At 48.0% G+C, this 22,745-nt stretch overlaps 1 protein-coding gene across 5 annotated transcripts; it reads right to left on the reverse strand.

The window, feature by feature from the left end:
- Positions 1–920: 920 nt before the first annotated feature.
- JAML (junction adhesion molecule like) lies at positions 921–22,625 on the reverse strand. 5 transcript variants are annotated; one of them, XM_036919895.2, is made up of 10 exons: positions 21,706–22,625; positions 17,192–17,254; positions 14,736–14,887; positions 13,157–13,382; positions 10,080–10,192; positions 9,201–9,438; positions 6,225–6,363; positions 4,281–4,341; positions 3,099–3,185; positions 921–1,406 (listed from the first exon to the last, which is right to left on the reverse strand). In XM_036919895.2, exons 2-10 carry the CDS (start codon positions 17,232–17,234, stop codon positions 1,290–1,292), a joined length of 1,176 nt encoding a protein of 391 aa, XP_036775790.2. In that variant the 5' UTR covers positions 17,235–17,254; positions 21,706–22,625; the 3' UTR covers positions 921–1,289. The 5 variants fall into 5 exon arrangements, with proteins under 5 accessions (XP_036775790.2, XP_036775788.2, XP_057347149.1 ...); XM_036919893.2 differs by having other exon boundaries at positions 21,670–22,625; XM_057491166.1 differs by lacking the exon at positions 21,706–22,625 and adding an exon at positions 21,436–21,623.
- Between the last annotated feature and the right edge of the window lie 120 nt (positions 22,626–22,745).

The raw sequence follows: 22,745 nt of genomic DNA on the forward strand, positions 1-22,745 counted from the left end.
TTCCACATCAACTCTTAGGATGTGAAAGAGTCCTCTTCCCCTCTCTACTTATCACGTCAGTACGTGTCCCCCTCTCTGGTATGTCCTGGACAGGATATTGCCTTCAGTATGCATCCTGAAAGCCACTGACAAGCTCCTTATTTAGAGCCGGCAGGGAAGAAACAAACGCTGCGTGACTCTGAGCCACGGCTGAACTAGAACAAAGAGAGGCTTCAGGCCTCCAAGTGGAGACCCAAGAGAAACAGGCGATAATGGGTGTGTGCTGAGTGGGTCGTGATGTTTGGAGAGTTAAGGGGAAGCCTGCAGAAATGTAGCTCCACTTGAGGCTGGATCAGAAATCAAAGAACCACAGAAGACCTCCTCTGGCTTCACGCCCTGAACAGCTACGTGGGGAGGATGGGGTGCGGAGCATGCGGAAGGGCCTGCGGAAGTCGGGGAGAGCCCAGCCAAGCCCAGGCTAGAAGGAGGAACTCAGAACCTAAGGTTTTTTAAAATAAGCCTTACTAAATCTTACAATATGAACCAAGAATTATAGGAACCTCACATTTCAGACCAAGAGTCAATTCAGTGGCTGCCCATTTGGACAGCCCATGAATGCCACTTTTGAAAAAGACAGATGCCGGAGCCCCCAAGCTCCGGAGCACCACCCAGGGATTCCAAACCAGGATGCCTCTGAGGCCCGGCAAAGAGCCACCTCCGATGGAGCCTCACTAGCACCAAGAAGCATGGGGTTAAATCCTAGCCCTTCACCCCCCACTCCCAGCCCATACACCCCCAAAACCTCCCCAGGCCCCAAGCCAGCCCGCAATGTGTTAAGTCACAGCATGGCTTTCCTCTGGCCACTTCGGTGGCGTTCCTGACTATAAATTCCTCACCAAGATTTCACCTGACCCTCATCCAGGGTACAAAAACAAGATGCCTTCCACAAACCACATTTATTTGGGGATAATTTGTCCAAGTCATTCGGCTGATTTTCATTTCTGTGATTCTTTCCAGTAACTCATCCACAAAGAACACCACCCAAGCAGAGGGTCTGATCCAATGGGATGTTTGGGGTCACTGGGGCAGTTCAGCCAGGACCCCAGCACCAGCAACCACTCCAGAAGGACCAAACCCGTGTGCCCCACACCAGAGCCTGCACCTCCAGAACTGTCCCATCTTCCTGCCAGGCTCTGAACCTTCATCTTCAGCCCTCTGACCAAGCAATGGGGCGGGAGGACGACTGGGAGGGCAAGGGGTCTGATATAGCCGGTGCGCGACTCAGCGCACCAAGGACAGCGTCCACCGTGCTACTGACAAAGTGCCTCCCCTTTCTTCCCTTCATGCTCTGTTTTTGGCATTCGTCCAGGTGGCTTTTTTTCAAGGAGGTTATTTGGTGCTGACCTCAGAGAAGGCCAGACTGGGTGCTGCGGGGGGGAGGGAAGAAAAATAGCACGTGTGAGAAGCATTTGAATCCTAATCAGCATCACCTTTGGAGCTGTTTCCATGTACCTGGTCCCTTCTGAGCCTCGCGTGCACTCTCGCCTTGGATCCTCACCACAGGGAGGTAGGGACTATATTCCCATTTCAAGGATGAGAACATGGAGGCTCACAGAGGCTGTTACCTGCTCAGGATCATCTAGCTTTGAAGTCACAGAGTCAGGCTGGGCCTGGGTCTGTCCAACTCCAAAGCTCGTGATCTTAACCACCGTGCTGCACAGACTCAGAAAGGGGACACAGGACAGCAAACCCTTCATTTAAGTCAACTTAATCAAGCCAAGGGGAAAACCAAAGGTTCTTTGTGACCCCTGCTCCTTCTCAGAGAACACCTCTATCCCTGAGGTCCCAAACAAGTGGCCTGCAAGCCAGGATTCACCCACAGGCTTGTCTGACTTGGCACACAGTGTTTTACAGTTACCTGACCAGCCCCTGCTGGCCTTTGAGTTTGTGGCCCTGCCCTCTCATCACACTCGCTTTACTGGATCAGTTTCAGAAGGAGAGAGGTGCTGTTTTCCACAGTTTAAATCCAAGCACCTAGCGCTAAACATGGAGAAGGTGGCTTTGAAAGCCACCCACGCCTACATCATCTCTACCCCACAGACTTTCTGCAGACGGCGTCACCCAGCTGGGGACACACTCAGCAGTAGCCACAGTGCAGCTGGCTCCGCAGGACTCCAAGAGGCCTGGCAGGCCTGTGGCATCACACAGCAACAATGGGTAGGGTGCAGGGGCGGGGTGTGTGGGCGGGGAATGACTCAGTGCAACCTCAGAGCAGAGCTACTGTTCCACGTGGTGGAACCAGGTATCTGATCCACACTTCCTGGCAGAGTCTTTCTCTGCCACGGCCATCTGGGAGTCACGCGTCCTCAGTGCTGGTGTGACAGGAATAAACACAGCCATCACCCCGCAAACAGAGGAGGCCAGCCCTCCTGAACCTGCAGGACCCAGCTCCCTTCGTGGCCTGGGGGCCTGTAATTAGTCTACAGGTAGCATGGTGCCCACTGCCAGCTCTCTCCTTTTGTCCCTGTCCCTACCTGCTACATGCCAGGTGCGTTTTCTACTTGCCTGGGGAGTTAAGCAAAGAGAAAGAAGGAATCAGCTTCCATATTATTACATGGAGTTCAGCGTGAAGCCTTCCTGGCAGTTAAATTACGTCAAGGTACAACAAGTCACAGAATAAAAGAGCTGGAAGGGACCTTCTGACAGGAAGAAAAATGCTCCCTTGCAACGCAATGCTTGTCCAGGGATCTCAGCACCCTCCTTACTGGGCTGTGTGTGCCAGGGCTGCCCGGCTGAAGCAGAGGCACCGTGCCTACCCCATGACCGGGCCTCTTCGCACCACTAAAGTCCATCATTTCCACCCGTGATGACCTGAGCACTCAAGACGGGCTGGAGGCGAGCTGGGCATTACTCTTCTGCCCAGCAGAGCTTTAGCTTTTCAGACAGACCTCCCTCCTCGGAAAGCCTCCACCCCAAGCAGTGCCCCCCCAACATCCGCACCCAGAGTTTGCCGGCCCCTCCTCCCCACCTTCACCTCCCACCTCCTCTTCCTCCCCCTCCTCCTGCCTCCGCCCCCTCCCCCTCCTCCGGACACCAGGCTGGACCAGAATCGTTCTGACCATGGTCATGTAGGTGGTCTCTGACTTTCCACTCGATTCCTCTTCCTCGATCAGCTCCCGTGTAGTTATTGAGGAGTAAATGTGTTTCTAGAGGGGAAAATAGTGAAAGCATTTGCTCCTAAAAAATCAGTGGATGCTGCATGCCAGAGAAAAGGCCACCTACTAATAATATTCATAGGGCGTCAATCACCAAAACCAGGAGTTTCAGAGGGTTACTGAGAGCTAGGGAATGATCCTCCATAAGGATAATTCAGTCCTCATTCTTCCAGAAAAAGAAAACTAACTCATCAGCAAAGAGCACCATCTAAAGAACCAAATTCTCTGCTTCAAAAGACAAACGTCTTTGGATGGGCATTTAGGCAGCAGCAGGGAATCCTTATCTTGCCAAATTGTTTGTACTCCCTGGTTATTCCCTTCTAATTAGAGGCATGGCAGGATGGTATTAATCAGCAGCTGATCGTCATCTCTTTCAGAGGGTTTGCAGGGACAGCCCTCGGAGAGCCTCACATCTGCTAGGTCGGAGGCACTTTGCGATTCCCATCCATGTCACTGGGGAAGGAATGTCCTCCAGGGACAGTTTGGAGGCCTCTGGAGGCCCCTGCACTGCATCATGAGAAACCCTACTCACAAACAGCCCCAAAGAGGGAAAAGTCCATATTCTAAGAGGAATTTTTAAAGTTTTTTTGAAAAAAAGAAAGAAAGAGCAGTCCAAGGAAATGAACCCACTTCCCAGGCCCTAGGGGCAATTATTTATAGCTCCCTTTCAAACCAGCAGAGAGAAGTCCTTCTTGGTGTTCTCTTTCTAAAGGTCCTCAGAGTTAAACTTAACCATTAACTCCTTCACTGAACGTCAGAATGTACCGTGATTCTGCCTTATATTTAACCCGGGGCCTCACAGATTATGAGGCACCCAGATCTCATCCTGTAATTTGATCCTTACTTACTGATGAGGAAACTGAGGCTCGGGGAGGTGGCAGAGCTGAGCTTAAAGGGGCACTTTCTGCCCACCCCACCGGCCCACTCCCTGGACTCTCCCTGCAGTGACGAAGATTTCCTGGGCCCAGGCTCCGTGCCAGGCTGCGAGGCACTGATGAGCAGAATGACGATGGCACCACCCTAGTGCGGGGGCAGCGTCCTCTTCACCCCATTGCCTGGGCCAGCAAAATAGAGTTCTTTGCTTACCTCTGGATGAGCCTTCTTTGTGTTCTCCAGGCTTTTCACCAGGGCTGTGGAAGGTACTGAACTGCAAGGCATGAAAAGCGTGAGGAATTAGCAAGCCGGCACCATACATCCAGGCCCCAGAGAGCTTGGGGAGAGACACCCCAGGGGAGGAACTCTCCAGTCAGCCTACAGCTGGTGCTAACCCAGCTCACCTTGAAATGTGAGAAGTGCATCTCCTTACTGGAGAGCAGGAAGGCGTTCTGGAGATAGACTGGGCTGAACAACAGCTTTGACTTCCGTATCATCACTCTAACATCTTTCCATCCATTCAAGGGAAGGGCTATGGGACTGATGAGCTTTTATCATCTCCATGGACTACGGAGGTGTGGCTGGGCCGGCAGGGAGCAGCAGAAGCTCAGCGAGACACCAGTTCACAGCGCTCCTGGGCCGTCCGGGGGGCCGCCCGGCATGACCGTCCCCGCAGACACCCCAAGCAGCGGGCTCCGGCCCCTTCCTAGCCCACGGCCTTTGACCTCTTGACCATGTGCCCTCTGCATTTGCCACTGAATATATTTCCGTTTTCTATTTTGGCCTAAGGTAGAGCTATAAAAAAAATTTTTTTCTAAAGCTAGAAAAGAACCATATTTTTTTTGGCTCAAAAGGGAAATATTTTTATCGTAATTCCTGATTACAGGTGTATGTTCTCATTGTAAAGTAATTCTTTCTCAAATAATTCTCAAATAATACAGATACACAGACAGTTGGAAGTTGAAGTTCCAGTAAACCCCCTACTCTCATGGGACCCACCTTCTCTTTTATCCCAAATACCACTATTCGTAATTTAGAATTATCTTTCCAAACCCCTCTCAATGCAAGAGTAAGAACACTCACAGAAAATATATTTAGTATATCTGCTGAAGTGATTACCTTTCTGACAGATCCTGAGGATGATCCCAATTCTGAATGATAACCAATGCTACAGTGAGCATGTTTATGCACAACCCTCAGCATATCGGTCTGATGATTTCTTTAGAGTAAACTAGTAGTCATGAAAGCGCTACTCTTCATTTTGAGGAAAACTGAGGTCAAAGTGGGGAAGTGAGCTGACCTGGAGCCCAGGCTGTCTAACTCTTGGTTCAGTGAGTCTGCATGCCCAGAGCAGAGACCCTTAGAGAGGCCACCAAAGTTCAAAACCAAGTCAGAAAGCCCCTAGGGAATGATAGTGCAGACCTAGCTGGTGCAAGCGATTTCTGTGGTGTCCATGTTCCATGGGGAAGGGGGGCTCACAAGTCAGCTCTACCTAATCTTGATGGGGCACTTTTCCATTGACATTGTTTCAACAAGACAGTCAAGGTGCCTTAGGAACATATTATATATTCAATAACTGGGTAAACTGAGGGACATGGACCTGGGAGCAGGTGCCTGTGTCAGAGCACCTGGGCATTTCTTAGATACTGGAAGAACTACTGATGAAATTCAAGCCTTTAAAAACACATTTCAACAATAAATAATTTGGGACCTGAGGGTATCCATTCAAAAATTGTCTTTCATAATTAGAATGTGGTCTTTAAATAAAGCCCCTGATAGCCCTCAAGATCTGAGCTTCTATATGAAACATACCTTGTGGGCAATTCAAAAGTCTTTTCTATCAGGCATTGAATGGCACCGTTATAGTTCTTGCATAAGATTTATACTCTAAGTACACTCCACTTAGACCACCACTTGTAAAAGAGCTGGTAATCTTTGTAAAATGCCAAAGCTAATGAGGGTGGTGTGGGAGTGTGCAAGGCCTTTCAGGAGCACAGTCAGCAAGGGGGCGGGGTCACTATAGAGATGACATCTAATGTGACAACCACAGAGGATTCTGTTCTCAAATAGGGCCTTCTGTGAAAATGTCACCATTAGGGCCCTATAATTCTCTTCCCCCTCAGCCTCCCAGCCCAAGACAGGGCAGCAGCCCGATACCTCTTATTCCTGTGGGTCTTCTTCATGACCAGTATCAGAACAGAAAGCAGCAGGACAGTGGTGCAGACAATCCCCACAATGATCACCAGCTGATTATTGCCCAGGATCTCAGGTCTGAGGGCTCCGGGGGTCGCCAATGCTTGGGGAAGGAAAAAAGCGATGACAGGGCTTCAGGATTCCAGAAAAGAGCTGAGAGCCCCACCCGTTCTATACCAAGTAGCCACAGCTAAGCCAGGAAGTGGGGGGAGAAGGTCAGACTGCACCCCATTCAAGGGGACCCACAGTCTGACACCCCTGCTTGCCCCTTCAATGTAGATTAAGGCAGGTGGGAAAGAAGAATGGCACCTCACCTACAGCAGGGTTTCCTTTTACATAAACAATCCTATCGTAAAACGTGGTTTACCAGATGACAGAGAAATAACATTTTAGAGGCTGCTGATCTTTCTGTGGGATCCTGATTGTCTCTGAAAAGGCTGTAAGCTACCACACTCAGCCCCACAGTCATGACACCAAGAAAGGCCATCGGAGACACTTCCACCCACATGGTCCCCTTCACTCAGATCCTCGACTCACTCTCAGCACAGACAGTGAACACCTCCTGGGTGCCAGGTGTTGCTGGGCACGGAAGATACAAAGACGGATAATGCCCAGCCTCAGCCTTCAAGAAGAGCAACACAAAAACATGTATACAGAGAACCACAGACACTACAGGCGCTATGATAGAAGTCCATACCGTGTTCAAAGAAGCACAAAGGCTACCAATTTCTATGGGGAGCAGAAGATGAAAATTTGTCAGCCAAAGTTTTAAAGTTTGAAAGTCTTAAGGAAACATTAAGTTTGTTGGGCAGACAATCTGGTGAAGGAGAGGGGACCGTATGCACAAGGTCTAGAGGCCCAACAGGATGGTGCTTTACCTAGGTCTGGCCCAAAGGAGGCATTTGTGGGTATGGTGGGGAGTTAGGCGGGACAAATGATGGGTCTAAGTCATGAAGGACCTTGATTATCCCCACGAGGGGTTGTCTGTATTTCTGTAGGCAATGGAGAAACCACTGAAACATTACAGTGGAACAGTACAAACAGCACTGGAACAGAATGTTCAGATTCGTGATTTAGCAAGATGGCTCTGATAGCTGCTTGAGGAATGAGAGCAGGGGCTGGGGATGGAAGCAGGGACTGGCTAGAGGCCGACAGGCCAAGTCAGCAATGAAGACATCCAGAACCAAGTTGTTGGTGCTAGACTGGAAAGAGGGCAGATTCAAAGTCGATAGAAATGACAGGACTTGTTGACCTGTTAGACTGGAGGTCTTGGGCAAGGGAAGAACAGGTACTGCTCCGAGGCATCCGGTTAGATAACTGTAGATGGTGGTGGCATTAGCTGGGGGGATGGACCAGCACAGGTGAACAGGGGTGGGTGTGAATATGTTGCATTGGAAGTATTTGTGGGATATTTGGGTGGGATTTAGACAGACAGACCTAAGTTGTGTCCAACATAGACTATATTGACTATATAGGTAATATAGTGTCCAATACTGCTGTGGTAAAGGCAGCTAAGGATGAACAATTCAAGTCCCATGATCCCAGCTAGAGCAGAGCTAGAGAGAAAAGCCAGAATGCAGTGCCCTGGGGAGTTAGTAGGAGATGAGACAGGAGACGCTGTGTATAGCCCTTCAGCAAACTACTGGACTATGCCAACAAATATATACCTGATTACGCTGAAAGTTGCCCGACTCTTAATATATTCATAACCATTGGGTTGTACACTTGAAGTGGGTGAATTGTGTGGTATGAGAGTTGTAGCTCAGTGAAGGTGCTCTAAGAAAAAGAAAGACCTAGGATGAGGGCTAAAGTAGACAAGGATAGAAGGTACGAGGAGGAGCTGAGCATAGTATAGGCTGAACAGCAGAAGCCAGTGGAAAGAGAGGGCTTCAAGAGCCCTGTTGCGAGGTTCAGAAAGGAGAGACTGGCACCTGAGTCCAGGGCCGAAGGGAGCTTACAGCGCAGGCAGAGACAAGGAGCAGGTGGAGATACGTTTGGGGGGACTTGGAAGTTGAATAAGCTTCCACGAATGGCTTTTATTTTCCCTGTGAAGTGGAGATAAGACTTCTGAGAGTGAAAAAAATCCACCTGTGCTGCTTCCCTGTCCAGCTGGAACCCTTTGCTATGAATAAGAAGGTGCCTGGACATAAGTTTCTGGGCGGAAGTATTGAGCTGTGTTCCATCAGCACCCCATCCCCACCCCCGACCAACCACAGCCAGCCCCGAGCCTAGCGAAAGGCAGAGTCCACAGGCCACATCCTGAGTGCTAACTGGGTTATGGCTTAACTTTAATACCTCACTTATCAACCTCTCTTAAACACAATTGAGTCTTTCTTCTCCTACACACCGCTGGCCGTAATGTGCCGTGTTTGCTGGAAAACAGAACCTTTGATCAGAAACTGCCCCCCCCATTTTTGGTTCTGATCCCTTCTTGTTTTCTCTCTGTTCTTTGCTGTCTCTCACCAGCTCAGGATCATCTCCCCTTCCCCTACAAGTATACAGCATCTCCCTTGAAGCCAAGTAAATAAAAATTACTTTGGACATCACTCCAGTCCATCTCTGAGCTCCTGTATCTTTAAATCGGTGAATTTCGCTGGCAATGAGTGACTTCCAGCTGAGGGCTGGTGTTCACTAAATATTAGTTCCTTTTTCCCAGACCTACATCAGGGCCAGAACTAGGGTGAGGCAAGCAAGGTGCCTCGGGCCCCCAGTTTCAGGAGTTATGCCTCACAGGGCAGTACAGGTACCTGATGGGTACTCACCCTGGGCTTATCAGGGCTGTGCAAGCACAGCGCCTCTGAGGGAAGCGTCCTTAAATTTTGCACCCTGGAAACCTCTCCGGCCTCACCGGAGTCCTCCCATAGAACTCTCCTACTAGGCCCTGCCTACCAGCTCTGAGGTCCCTCATCCCATTCCCCCCAACAACTGAATGTTACGTACTTAGGGGCTCTTTCGGGATCACGTGCAACATGATGGTCTTCCTGAAGGTCAGGCTCCCCAGGTGGATACTGCACGTGTAGTTTCCTCCATCAGGCTCCTTCACTTCTTGGAGCATGATGGACCCATCATTGCGAGAAGTGTTCCCCACCAAGGTGACACGGTTCTGGAAGCGGCCCCAGCTCTGGGCGTACCCCACAGGTACACTGAGTTTGGGGAAAGAGCGTAACACAATCTCCTCCTGGAAGGGAAAAGTAAAACATCCAAGATTGCAGGGACTGGGGAGAGGGGGCAAGGGGGAGGCTGAGGGGCATCTCAGCACCCATAAGGCCCTGTATGTAGGCAGCAAAGGCATTATCAGAAAGTATTAGATAACATGAAGTCGTGTACACACGTGTGCAGGCATGTATACTTGTGAAGGATGCCACGGAACCATGAACAGCTGTTCATCGCGAGAGAGGGATGAGCAAAGAGGAAGGAAACATGGGACTTTCAACTTTCTGCACTTCTCCAGTAAAAAGAAGTGAAGTCCACCTTCACATTTTCCTCAACTACATTTGCACTTGGATTTCTAACAGGCACTTGACATGAGTCTACAACTGAACTGCGAAGCTGTCCTCATATATGCATCTTGACAACCCTGAACATTGAGTAGCATCATCATCGTCCTCTCCTTCAGCATCATCTTCATTAGGGTCATCTTTCCCAGCAGGAAGCTGGATTTGCCCAGCCAAGTGGCTGAGCCAGGAGGCCCAGTCCTGACAAGCTCCAAAGCCCAAGCTTTTGTGCCACCACCCCCTGCGCCTGAGGCCAGCCCCCACCTGCCCTCCGCCAGTCCCCCTGGCCTGGGGCTGTGACTCTGCAGTGATGGCTCCTCCTTACCTTGGAGCGCTTTCCTGGTGCAAACACCCAGTCTACCCTGGTCATGCGTCTCTCATCAGTGCTCTGGAGAACACATCCCATCCGAATCGAGTCACCCACAGGGACCATGAGCTCTGGGGATAAAATGGCAAATCGCGTCAGACCCAAGATATAATCTACAAAGGCCAGAACACTTCTAGAAGAGAGAATGTTTACCAAGGACGGTCAGCAGTAAAATGAATGTCACCTCCAAGTACCGTACACATTTCCTCCACAGAGGCCCCTGTGTTGGACAACATACTCGGAGGCCTCGCACGCAAACCAACACGACACCCGAGGGTAGAGAATACGAATGCGTTCTAGCTACCCACACGCCTGACGTCTAAGAGGTCTTGGTCTTTATACTGCAACAAACACTTTCTGGCTCCCTTTAAGTCTCCTCTCCTTCCCCTTTTCCAGAATGTGTCCCAAGAGCCCCAATTCATATTTATACTGAAAGTTTAACTTCAAGTTTATACCGAAGTACGGAACATCGTGAAAGCCCCCACTTTCTGATAACGACGTGGATGCCCACATCTGCTCAACATCAACAGGAAGTGGAAAGTTATATATCTTTTGTTCTTCTATATAACGCACTGGCTCTCTGAGCTGAAAAACTGAATCACGGGGGACTTTCTTCAACTCGTTTTATTTTTTTTACAAATTGCCTTAGGACTTGCTCAAGACAGTTCTGGCTATAGTACAGGTCACAGGACTCCTTGCTAATTAGACCAACACAAAAGATAGCTTTCCTCTTGACTTTTCTTCCTGTTTCAATCCCAGCCCCCACCCCCACCCCCACCCACAACTGATCCCCCTTCCCGAACTGCTTCTGAGCTTCCAACTCCTACGTTCTTCCTTCTGTTTATTTGGGTAAGTGTCTGACCCCATTACATGTCTACTGCATAAGTCACTTCACAAGGTCCCTGAAAAGGAAAACAGTCAGAAAGATGTCCCTGATCTTCAGTGATGCTCTACGCAGACCAAGCACAGAGTCAGTTAAGAAATGACAAGAAGCCTGGTATTTAGGGCAACACACGCCTAGGTCTTAACTGGACAGGGTTCCTTCAAAAGAACATTAAGCAAAGCTCATGAGAGAATAAACACTGTGCATAAGGCGACCTTTTCATCCCAATCGCCTCCCTGGGAGAACACTAACTTCCTGCCCGGCAGGATAGATGCACAAAGAGAGGAAAGCAAAAGGAAATATTATGAACTGGAAACTCTGTGGAGGGAATAATTTTGAAAGTAATACAGATTCACTCCAAAGAATACCAGTAGGGAAAGAAACTCCTCTAAATCCACTAGTACATGAAGAACTGAACTCTATTTTTTAAATGCAGAATAATAACTGAACATTCTGATCCTTTCGATGTACCAGGCACATGTTAGACACCTTGTATGCAAAAGAACAGACAGTCAGTCCAATATTTTGAGATATGCAGTAGGACTCTGCCATTTTACAGAGGAAGTGAGTGAAGGAGCCCAAGGCCACATGGCCAGTAAAAGGTAGCGCCAGCACTCGAACCCAGGCCTCTGTGAAAACAAAGCGTAAGCTCTCTCACTCACGTACAGTACCACCTCTCGTAAGTGGAAGGATGGCTGGTTCTAGAGCCACAGTTAATTTTATTTTTAGTTGTGAGCATATTGTCTATAGTACTTAAAATAAGAACTATGAAAAAAGGAATTGAGGTGGTCATAGAAAAATTATAAACTTAAGTGTAAACTCTGTAGAGAAAATTATAGAGAGCTGCACAGAGAGTTCTTACACGGGAGAAAACAACCTCCATCAGGCAAGCTGGACAACTGCCTGCTAGCCACGAGGCAAATTTTTAGGAGTTGGATCTAGTCCCCCTCTAGCTGCAGGGAAAAATAAATATAAGTTGCTCCCCTGGCTACTGGGGAAGTATCTGACCACCCCTAAAATTGTTCTGGCCTTTTCCACGGATTATTCAACTCTATAACTGGCTCCTTTCAGTTCATGCCCTCCACGTCTCTTTTAGGCAGGAAAAGCTGTCCGTTGTGGCAGGCTGTGTGTGTATGGATGAGTGTTCGGGCATGGCACCCTGGGACAAAGCAGAAAGGGGGAGCCCAGAGATAATCCTTGGAGAACACAGGCAGCTGATTCATTTCCTTGTTCAAAAGAAACATAGCTTTGGAATCAAAAGAAAAAAAAATGCCAATTGAAAACAAAGTAGGAAAAATTGAGACAGGCTGGAGGCCAGCTTCTGCAATTCCTTCTACAACTCCATTTTTTAGAAACCAGATTCAAGTGAGGGATGCTAATACAAGAATTTCGTTCATTCAACAAACATTTATTGATTGCTGACTCTGTGTCCGCACTGTGCCCGGGGGCGGTCAGAGGACAAAGAACGCAGACCCAGGTGAGAGGGAAGACACAACTGAACGTGTGTGAGGGGTGCCACCACAGAGGACAGGGTGCCCCTAAGGAGCTCGTGCCAACTAGCTCCTCCGTCAACCCCGCGCCCTGTTCTCACCCCCTGTGCAGCCTCCCCGTTCCTTGGACCTTAAGGGTACTGAAGAGCACAGTTTTAAAACCAGTCACTGAAGCCTCCCCCTCCATTGCCAGATGGGAAAATGAGGTTCAAAGAAGTTCGAGAGATCTGCTCACTTCTTCTGTATTCCCCAGAACACTTAACATAGGACCTATAAAATACAGACAGGCACCAATGTGGATACCAGATGGGAAGTGTCAGGGTGCAATAAAAACAACAGGCTTTTTGTCAGACGTGTCAGGGTTCAATACCGAACGTGCGTTTACTAAGCATACGTCGTGTAGCCTCTCTGGGCCTCAGTTACTTCATCTGCAAAATGAAGAGAACAATGCTTGCTCCACAGCATTTCACAAGAATGCCTTTATGTTTCAAGTAATAACACACTTATCGTCTCTGCTGTTACGTGAAGAGCACTTTTTGAGGACTTGCTCTGCGGTAAGCCCCTAGCCCAAAGGCCAGCATTGCTCACCCAGTCAGTTCCCTTCCCTCTTGCACACCAAACCTCATGCCCCAGTGCCCTCGTCTGAGTAGGCAGTCACGCACCTTTGGGCCCCTCGGGCAGCACGTACAGCACCACGGCCTTCTGAAACACAAGGCTCTCCCTTTCAAGGCGCATCGCGCACGTGTAGGTTCCCTGGTCAGCCTCTTGCACATCTTGGAGCAGGAGAGAACCGTCCTTGTGTGCGACGTCCCCCACCAAGTGCGCACGGTTCTGGAAGCGTCCCACAGGCACGCTGAGGTTGGCGTAATAGTATAGCACATAATCATCCTGGAGGGCACACAACATGAAGAAATCTAAGATCCCCGGCGCCAGACCTGGGAGTCTGGACTCCAGAGACCCTGGTCTGTGCAGGCAGCAGAGTCCCCATCATCACCATGATCAAAAACCAGTGGGTACCCCGTTAATGAGGATAACATCACGCCAGGCAATCCTTGCACCCGCACAAGGCTTTGTGGCTCATTTTATACAAATACAAATGGTGAAATGCAGTCCACACATTTTCATCTCTTACACTGAAGATAAAACGTAACACCCACGCTGGGGACTCACACTCACAACTTTTGAGCCATCTCCCATCTTCACCCTGTTTTTCTGCCACGCCCTCCAGATCAGATGGCATTAGAGGCATGATGCTTTCCACAGACTGGCAGCAAGACTTCTCAGTCTGTTGGCCGTAATGCCTCGCCTCTCTACCCTCCTCCAGGCAGTACATTGTAAGGCATGGGAAGGGGTCATCAGTAGGAAATGCTTTACAGGCTGGGAGGGGAGCCCTGGGGAATTCTTATTTCTACTTACACCATGGATCTGTCTCTCTCATAATAATAAGTAGTACTAAAAATTTGAGTGAGAGTAGCATTACAGAAGTAAAAAACTCTGAGCTATAAAAAGAGTATTTCATTTGCAAACGTTGGGACCTTATTGTTAGTAATACATTACACAGGGCATATTTCACAGATGATCCTGACATACAAATATCTTCACAGAATGAGGCTTAATACACTGGTTTCTACCCCAGAGAGCACCCATGAAAGACCCTCACCCAGCTAGGCTGCACCTGCGATCCTAACACTTGAAGCAGCCCTGAAGGAGAAGGAGCGGATTCCCCAGCACATGAACAGAGCTGCGGAATGCCCCAAGAATCTGCTCCCCACCCAACCCCGGCCCCGCCCCCAAAAGAGATAACTGCGACATCAGTCTCCTGCCTAGGCCACAAACTCCTCTGTCTAGACCAACATTCTGTCACCCTTCTCCCACTCCCCACCCACCTATGCTACTAGTCTGCAAACGGCAGAAAGAGAGAAATGAAACAGAAGGAACTTTATGTGCATATCTGCCCTTAGCTTCTCAGGCACCCGAAAGTTAAGCATCCCCCTTATCATAATGACCTTCATCCTCACAGATGGGGAAGGTGAAGGTCACAGAGGTTGAGTAACTTGCCCAGCTGATTACACAGCCAGGCAGCAGAGCCAGGACGAGGCCCACTTCCGACAGAGCTCCGGGGCCCAGACTCTCGCAGCGCTAGCTCTTGGCCCCTGATGACCGGATTCTCCCTCTCCCCACACCAGCCCGATGCCGCCGGCCAGGGGCTCCCCCTGCACGGAGACGTCCCCGCCCTCTTACCTTGACATGCTCTCCTGAGAACATCCAGTCTACCTTGGTCACACGCTTCTCTTCTGTGCTCTGGAAAACACATCCCATCAGGGCTGAATCACCCACGTGCACTGTTAGCTCAAGGGAGGAGACAGTCAAGTCATTCGGGCCCAAGAAGTAACCTATAGATGTCAAAAGCAAGGAGAGACATCATTTAGACAGACACCCCCGACAACAAGGATCAGTACTGATCATCAAGAGCCATACGTCTCCCCTCCCCGATGGGCGCGCATGGACAAGGTACTTGGGGCCCCTCCCTCAAGCCAGCAGGGCATCCCCAAGGGTGATAGGAGAACCACCCTCTAGTCACCCATTTGGCTTAAGCCAGAGGGTCCTGCTTTGTACAACGGAAATCCTAGCTCGCGCCTTCCCCTTTCCCAGCATTCCTTTCCCCGATCTCCTTGCAAAGAAAGAAGAGAAACCCTGAAGTCCCTCTTTTGGGTCATGAATGCAGAGACCCATAAAGAGGAAATGGGATGCCTCTTTCTCTCAGTTTCCCACGAGTTCTCTATTTGAAAAACCAAACACAGGTATTTTTGCTTCCTTCCCTTTTCCCTTTCGTTCCCTTACGAAAGCTTATCTCTGCATTTGCAGGCTGTAGTGCCGGTCCTTGCAACTCAGCCGACACAGAGCACCGCTCTCCCCTTGAATTTCCTTTGTGTTTGCCTTCTCCCTACCTCCCGCCCTCCACTTCCACCATCAGCCCTGGCTTTTCAGCCTCTAGATGTTTGCATACACGAGACCACTCCATTATCTATATGTCGCTCAAGTAACTTCTCTTTTCACTAAAAGAAAACACCATTACGTGGATATTTCTGTTTTCATAAGATATGCTCTATGCCAAGAAACACCAACATCAAGAAAGACTTTAAGATGCTGGCCAGTTAATATCAAAGAAGAGCCAAGTGAACATGAATGGGAATAAACAGAAACTGTGCCAGTCTTTTCATCCAAGCTGCTGCCCTGAGACAAGAGAGTTAACTTCCTGCCCAGCAGCAGGCACACCCAGCGGGGGAGAGCATAAAAGAAAACCTGACCCCCGAACCCTTTGGAGGGAATTATTTTGAAAGAAATCAAAATTAGCTCCAAAAATGATTTGGAATTTTCCTATAAGGAAGAACTGAACAACTTCATGTGTGGTTAAAGGTCTAAGAAGCTAATTTAATATTAAGCATGCTGAATGTCAAATCAAATGAAGATTTGTTAGAAAGCAAGAGCCGCAACTGAAGCGAAGAGAAGCTCCCACCTGACAGGTAACCTTTGTAGAGAAACGGCTGAAGAAAGTGAAGCTTTGTACAGAGGAGGAAAACCTCTGCAGGAAGGAATACAAAGCCCCCGAGGCCACCCAGCATCTGCATCTGGGGTTGCATGGCTGACTCTCCAGGTGGAAGGGCAAACCCCTCGAGCTGCTTCACAGAGCTCTGGGGAAATGTCTAAATACCCTCCGAGATCATTATAACCCCGCTTCCATGAAAAAAATGTTCTCTAAGACACTGCGCGCGTGTGTGTGTGTGTGCGTGTGTGTGTGTGCATGTGTGTGCATGTGCGTGCGTACATGTGTGACGGTCTGCCTGCCTGCCTGTACACGCTCTGTTCCCTGGCATTGGAGCAAAGGCGATTCTCTGTGTACTTTGATGAGTCAGTGTTTAGGTCCCCATGCACAGTGAAAACACTAAGGATAAAGTGACAAGCAAAAGGCTATGAGAGCAAAAGCTCCAATTTGTCTTCTTACAGAGTTATGTCCACGGTATAAAGAGAATGGCAAGGGGGCCAAATGGATAAAAAAGAAGGAAGTGGAATGAGCAGCAGGAAGCAGCCCTGAGCACTTAGGTTCTGTATGAACTGGAGATTCCAGCCTGGTCCGTGGTGGCAGCCACAGGAAGGAAGTATTGCTTAAGGGGAACCCGAAGGCCTGGAAGCCTCAGGCAGGCTTCCTAGGGTAAGATGGGGAGAGAAGGTTCCAGGCAAAAAGAAACCACCTGAAATCGTGAAAGGAGCCCAGTGCATTTGAGGAACTACGAGGTGCCAGTGGCTAAAGCATGAAAACAATTACAGGGATTCTGGGACCCTCTTTGGTAATTTCATCCTGATGTGAGACTAGCTGCAGTGTTAAAGGTAACAACTGTAAGCACAGTGATGCCAGGGAGAAACGTCCTTTGTGTCACACAGGAGGGTCCTCAAACACCCAGTCAGGACTCAGAGGCATTTCCTTTCTAAGAGAAACAGAAGGAAGGCTCGGCTTTCCAAGAAAGAGTCTATTACCTGCTTCTAACACAGCTGGTTCAGCAAAACTATGAAGTTCCAGATTCAGGTTTCCATTTGCAATAAACCAAGGGGAAATGAAAGTATACAAAATTGGCTGTTGAAAATGCCTGGGACTTACAAGAAATCAAATACCCTCCTTGGTTCCCTTGGCTTCTACTTACCCAGTAACACTGGCACTAGCACGAGTTTCAGTGGGGAAAACATGCTGCTCTTGACTTTTCAATCTGGAGAAAAAAATCAGAAGACAATGTCAGGATAAGTTCATTATTAACAAACCAATAGTGAGTGGCTCTGTGGACCAGCCTCCATGTGAGGACTGGGATGCAGTTTTGAATGAGAAAGACAAGATCCCCACTCACATACTGTTTGCATATGGGGGAAAAAGCAGCAAATGAATGAGTGGGAAGATAGCAGATTCTAGTAAGTCTATGATGAACCAAAGTAGAGTGGTGTTTGGAGTCACTTGGGGGCTGCCTTCGATCGGCTGTAAGAGAAGATTAGGTGAAACTTGTTGTTTGCAGGGGAAAAAAAGCAAATCATGTCAGGATACCCTGGAGATGACAACCCTAGACATTCTACAACCTAAGAGTTTCACATAAACAAAAAAGCTACAGGATACTCAGCCTGGTGTTTTTAGGTCTCTCTCCAACTAATGAACATTAGCACTTTTAAACATAGGAAGTACGTTCAGGACATGTGGGAAAGGAGATACACAAATAAGGAGAAAATTTTAAACTCAGTTATAGGAGTCACCAAGCTCTGTGACACAAAGAAGCCCAGGATGAGCTGTTTTCTTTTTCTTTCTTTTCTGCTTTTTTAGGCAGGGCCCCATGGGGAGAATGAGGATCGGGCTGAGCATGGGCAAAAGTATTTTTTAAACATCTGTCTTATCTCTGTTGTATTAATTTCACCGCACGCACCAGCTCCCAGGAAAGGATTCGCTGTTCTGCACAGCATCCTACGATTTTCTAAATGAAACAGAAGAACCCTAACTCCAAGGACTTCCAATTCAACCAGACCTGGGTTCCTACCTACGACTGTGGCTGGTCTCAGCCATGATCCTGGCACCCCAAACATCCTGCCATTGGAGGAATTCCACCTCGGAACCTGCTAGGAGGAAACATCTTTGCATTAACATCCTAGCACCCTACCCAGTTCTGCCCATATGGTGGCCATTTTAATTTGTAAAAAAAAATGATTACCTAAGAGATTCCTTAACTGTATTCCAATCAACAAAATCCTCCACCTGGAAAATCAGGGTCCACCTGTTCAAGCAGTTCCCACCCTAGGTCCCACTTATGCAGAGAAGGCAGTTGGCCTTCTGAACCTCAGCTTCCTTGCCTATAACATAGGGATAATAATGCAAGGATCACGTATGATAATGTAGATACCATTGCTTTGAAAAAGAGGAAACATTATCACATAGATCCTTTTTTTTTCTAACCTAAAAGTCAGATAGGAAATAGAGTTTACACCTTCAGGGGAGATTTTGTGCTCTGAATGTCTACCTTCATAAGAATGGCAAATGATGAATCAGAACGAACTGGAAACTTTCAAGTTTCAATTTTTTAATCTCACAACAACGCAGATAATGATCACACTGACTCAGATATACCAAAAGCCACATTGTTTCCCCAAACATAAGTGCATCTAATGAAACCACAGATCTCTCTCAAGATAGCCACAACCCCATTCCTGCTCCGGGATGCCCACCTCACCCCACATATACATGGCTGGGCATGATAAAGGGCTTCCACTACAGCCTGCCATAACTTTAATTCCTCTTCTCTGGGACATCTGAGGTCCCTGTCACATTCTAGATGAATTCTTCCCCGGGGAGCTGACTGTGCCCCCTCTTTTGCCCAGCAGACAGCTCTTGTATATTCCCCAAATGAGCAAACCATTTGCATGGAGGAGTAATAACTGATTTATATGTCTAGCCCCAAGTCCCATTCAGTTGACATTCTCCAGGCAGGGCCACACATGCCCTGTTTGTGAGTGTCCCGGCCTGCGCTACAGCCCGGTACAGTCCCTGGCCGCTGCTGAATAGCGCCGATGGCTCCCCTTATGACCATTAAATCAAAATCAACTTCGATATCCTTCAAGAGCACCACTCTATTCTAAGAGGAAAACTGTGACCCCAAAAAGCCTCTGAATGTAGTCACCAAACTGTGGTCACTCAGTGCCACACCCAAACTATTTTCAAACAAATTCTAGGAAATGTGCAATCTGATAAATGGAAGATACACATTTTCAGTTCTAAGTACGCAACTGCACTGTCAGAACTCTGAATGAGAAGCAAAGATTTAACAGACAAAGCATTGGATTGAATTTTTTTTTAATTATCTTCCCAGCCAGACCTTCTACTGACAACTAATTCTTTGATTGTTCAAAAATCACTTGATCGCCCTGGACCTCATCCTTAACATTAAAGGATCAGACATTTTCCCCTTAGTTAATACATCACCCACCAGAAATCAGCAGGTGATAGGCAATAAACTAGAGAAGGTTATATGCCAGGGACTGTCTGAGTGCTTCACACATCAACCTACTTAAGCCTCATAAGCCTACGAGGTTTTACAGGTGAGGGAACTGAGGCAGAGACTGGTGAAGTGGCTTGCCTAATAGCACATAACCAGTGGCAGAGCCAGGATTCAAGCCCAGGCATTTGGGAACCCAGCCTTTCTCCTTACTACACTGTACTATGAAAGCAATTCATGTTGTACAGAAAAGCGCCTGTGAACTGCACTTATCAAAACAAGATTAATCTGCCCACCCACCCCCCTCCAACGAATGCTCTTCCCACCCACTTCACCTACCTAACTCCTATTCATCTTTTAGATCTCAAGTGAAATGTAATTTCCTCAGGGAAACCTCTCCTGAGCCCCTCTTCCCAGGCCGGGCTACTAGCCACCAGGTTTAACAGAATTATTTACCTTTCCTTTAGGGCATTTGTCACAATTTCTAATGATCTATTTTTGTATGTGCTTGTTTGAGTAAAGTCCCATTCTCCACCTTCATCCCCCAAGACAACAAGCTCCACAAGGTCAAGCTCGGAGCCTAGGCACCACTTATGCCCAGTGCCAGCCCCCAGTGAGCCCAGGGTGACAGTCCGGTAACCACCTGCCAAATGAGCTCTTAACACCCAACAGGGTGAGTAGGCGCTTGTCAAGTTTCATTTTCCTAGTCTGCTGGCAAATATTCAGAAATTCCCATCTCATATATATATACACACACATGTGCACATACTGTATTTATAGATATAGTGCTTAGATATATAATTCAGTATTTTATATGTGTGTGTAATATATATACATGTATGTGTGTATATATATGTATTGTACATATGTATATGTGTATATATACATATATGAATCTAGTCTTTAAAAACCCAACCAAGGCATTCAGATGTACCTTGAGCAGCATGATAATAACAGACTAAACTTAAATTCCCAACTTTACTGTTGCCTCCTTCCCCAGATACTGACTTATCTCTCAGATGTTCTCGAGGTGATTCCACATAGGAAGTTATCTCATATGTTGACCAAATGTTTTGACTTGAACCCATGGCTCTTTCATAATATAATTCCTGGCAAATATCTTTTCTCAATCCTGGGGAGTTGTAACTGTCATCACCACCTTTCCTATTATTAATGGTGTAGAGGAATTGTTATCCTTGGCACAATTAGGACAGAAAAAAAAATCTTCAGAAAAGAGACTCATGACAATGAGAGTAGTGCCCAGGATGTGAAAATGACCCCCTAAATGTTACAATATTACAGGGCAAAATACTGTCTTTTGTCCCAGTGTTTGCGCCTGGTAAGGACCACCAACCACTGTGCAGCCAGCCAGCCACGCAGCCTTCCCTCACCTACGCAGCCGCACCACCCGTGGTGCGAAGTCCCCTCAACTCACAGCTAGCTGGCTGTGGACCTCGGGGGAGGGGGCTTCAGATATTTGTAGGTATATGAGTCTATGAACTGCCCTGAGGCATGAACCTCTTAAAATGAGTCCCCATTTTTCCTTCCAAGACCATTTAATGCAGGCTGGTGGGTTAGGTGGCTCCTTGCAAAACAGTCTAGGTAACATTGGTCAACCCTCTACTTGAAAGAGGTCTTGGAAGTATTTTATTCCTGTTCCCTCCTTCACACCAGATTGTACGTAAACTGTCCTACATCAGTCTCTCGTGAGACCAGGGCCATGTGAAAAGTATGGACAACAGCCTAGCTCTCTGGAGAGGCTCAGGTCCTGACTTCTTAGAGGTTAGAGGTCAGCCTGCCTAGGATTGGGAGAAGAGACACAGTGAAGGGAGAGTTCCAACATGAGTTCAAGGACAGCTAGTCAGAGGCTCTACCTAAAGCTTCAGGCAACTTCAAAGCTACAGCCTTATCATCACTCCACTTACTCTTTCACTAAGAGCACATCTTCTTCCTCTTTTCTCTGAGGACCTAGCAGAATTTCTACTCTACAGAAAGGACACTGGCACCCTCCCAGACTGCCTCACGTGCCCCTGCAGAGGTTGAGAGGTCTGCGATTGTGGCCTCACCATCCAGAAGGACTGCCAGGAAATTAAACCTTCAGAACCAGAGAAAGAGAAACGTTCAAATCACGGCTTAAGAAACACGAAGCAATTGCTTACCCGAGATGAGGAGCTCCCAAGAAGCACTGAACTCACCACAGCAAGCAGCGCCCGGGGCTGACTGGAGAGACTCCTTGCAGCTCTAGGTCAGGCTCAGCGCAAACCAAAAGCGTGCGTTCTCAAGTGGCTGCAGAGACGCAAACAGGAACCTCTGAATCCAGGTTTTCCTTTCACTCATCTGGCCCATTACCCGTTGTTATTTATATTTTCATTTTAAAAAGGTAGCAAATTCAACTCATGGAGGAGAGACCCTCCTATCCCAGACTTCTGCAGGTGTCATCTGCCCTTTTAGATTACAAGCTCTCCGAGAGCAGGCTCTTGAAGGGCAACAGGCAAACATTTGCTGAGCAAGAAATCAGCCTCGTGCAAATAAAACACGATACATTTAAGATTAACACAAAACATTTTGCAACCTCTCTTATTTTTTTTCTTGAACCAGAGGTGCATAGCCAGGCAATTACCCAATCCCTGCTTCCAAAGATAATTCTTCCCAGACCCCCAACTCACCACCTAGACATGTTGATTTCCTCTGACCATGTGATACCAGCATCTCCAGAATCCAGGTAGCATCTTATTCCCCCAGAGAATCCCTTGGGTGACCTGGACATCCTAGATAAGAACTCAAGGCTTCTTTACGTCAAGGTAGCTTTTGCTTTTAAGTCACCCCTTCAAAATAAGTGCTGTGAGGGTATATGCCTTCAGCCTTGGCTGGACTGGCTAGACCTAAACATGGGCATACTTGTTTTTTGGAACTTCCCCTGAATTATTTGAAAAGTTTTTGAATGCTTGTTCAACAATTCTTAAGGACTATTCTTCATAGTTCTTGAGAAATGTTACGCTGGTGAAGCTAGCAATTTACATAAATACTCCCACCATGGCCTATTTCAAGCTACCAACAGTTTAACGATGGGCTTGTAAAATTCCTAAAAGTTCAGCAGTCAGCTCTTGCCCATGAGCTGGCTCCAGAGCGCCACTGCCTCTGTGCAGGGTCTCGCTGGGGTACAGCTCAGAGATGAATGGTTGCTTGATGGTAAAAACCACAACCCCTCCCTTTCATATGACAGCTCGCATATGCA

This window comes from Manis pentadactyla, chromosome 13 (assembly GCF_030020395.1).
Source record: "Manis pentadactyla isolate mManPen7 chromosome 13, mManPen7.hap1, whole genome shotgun sequence".
Taxonomy (NCBI): domain Eukaryota; kingdom Metazoa; phylum Chordata; class Mammalia; order Pholidota; family Manidae; genus Manis; species Manis pentadactyla.

What these genes read in the sequence shown, in the direction of transcription:
- JAML (XM_036919895.2), bottom strand. Translation starts at nt 17,234, where the DNA reads ATGTTTTCCCCACTGAAACTCGTGCTAGTGCCAGTGTTACTGG. An exon ending in CACCAGGAAAGCGCTCCAAG is followed by an intron (nt 9,439 to 10,079) that starts GTAAGGAGGAGC and finishes TTTCCCTTCCAG; the next exon opens with GAGGAGATTGTGTTACGCTC. An exon ending in AAGACCCACAGGAATAAGAG is followed by an intron (nt 4,342 to 6,224) that starts GTATCGGGCTGC and finishes CATGCCTTGCAG; the next exon opens with TTCAGTACCTTCCACAGCCC.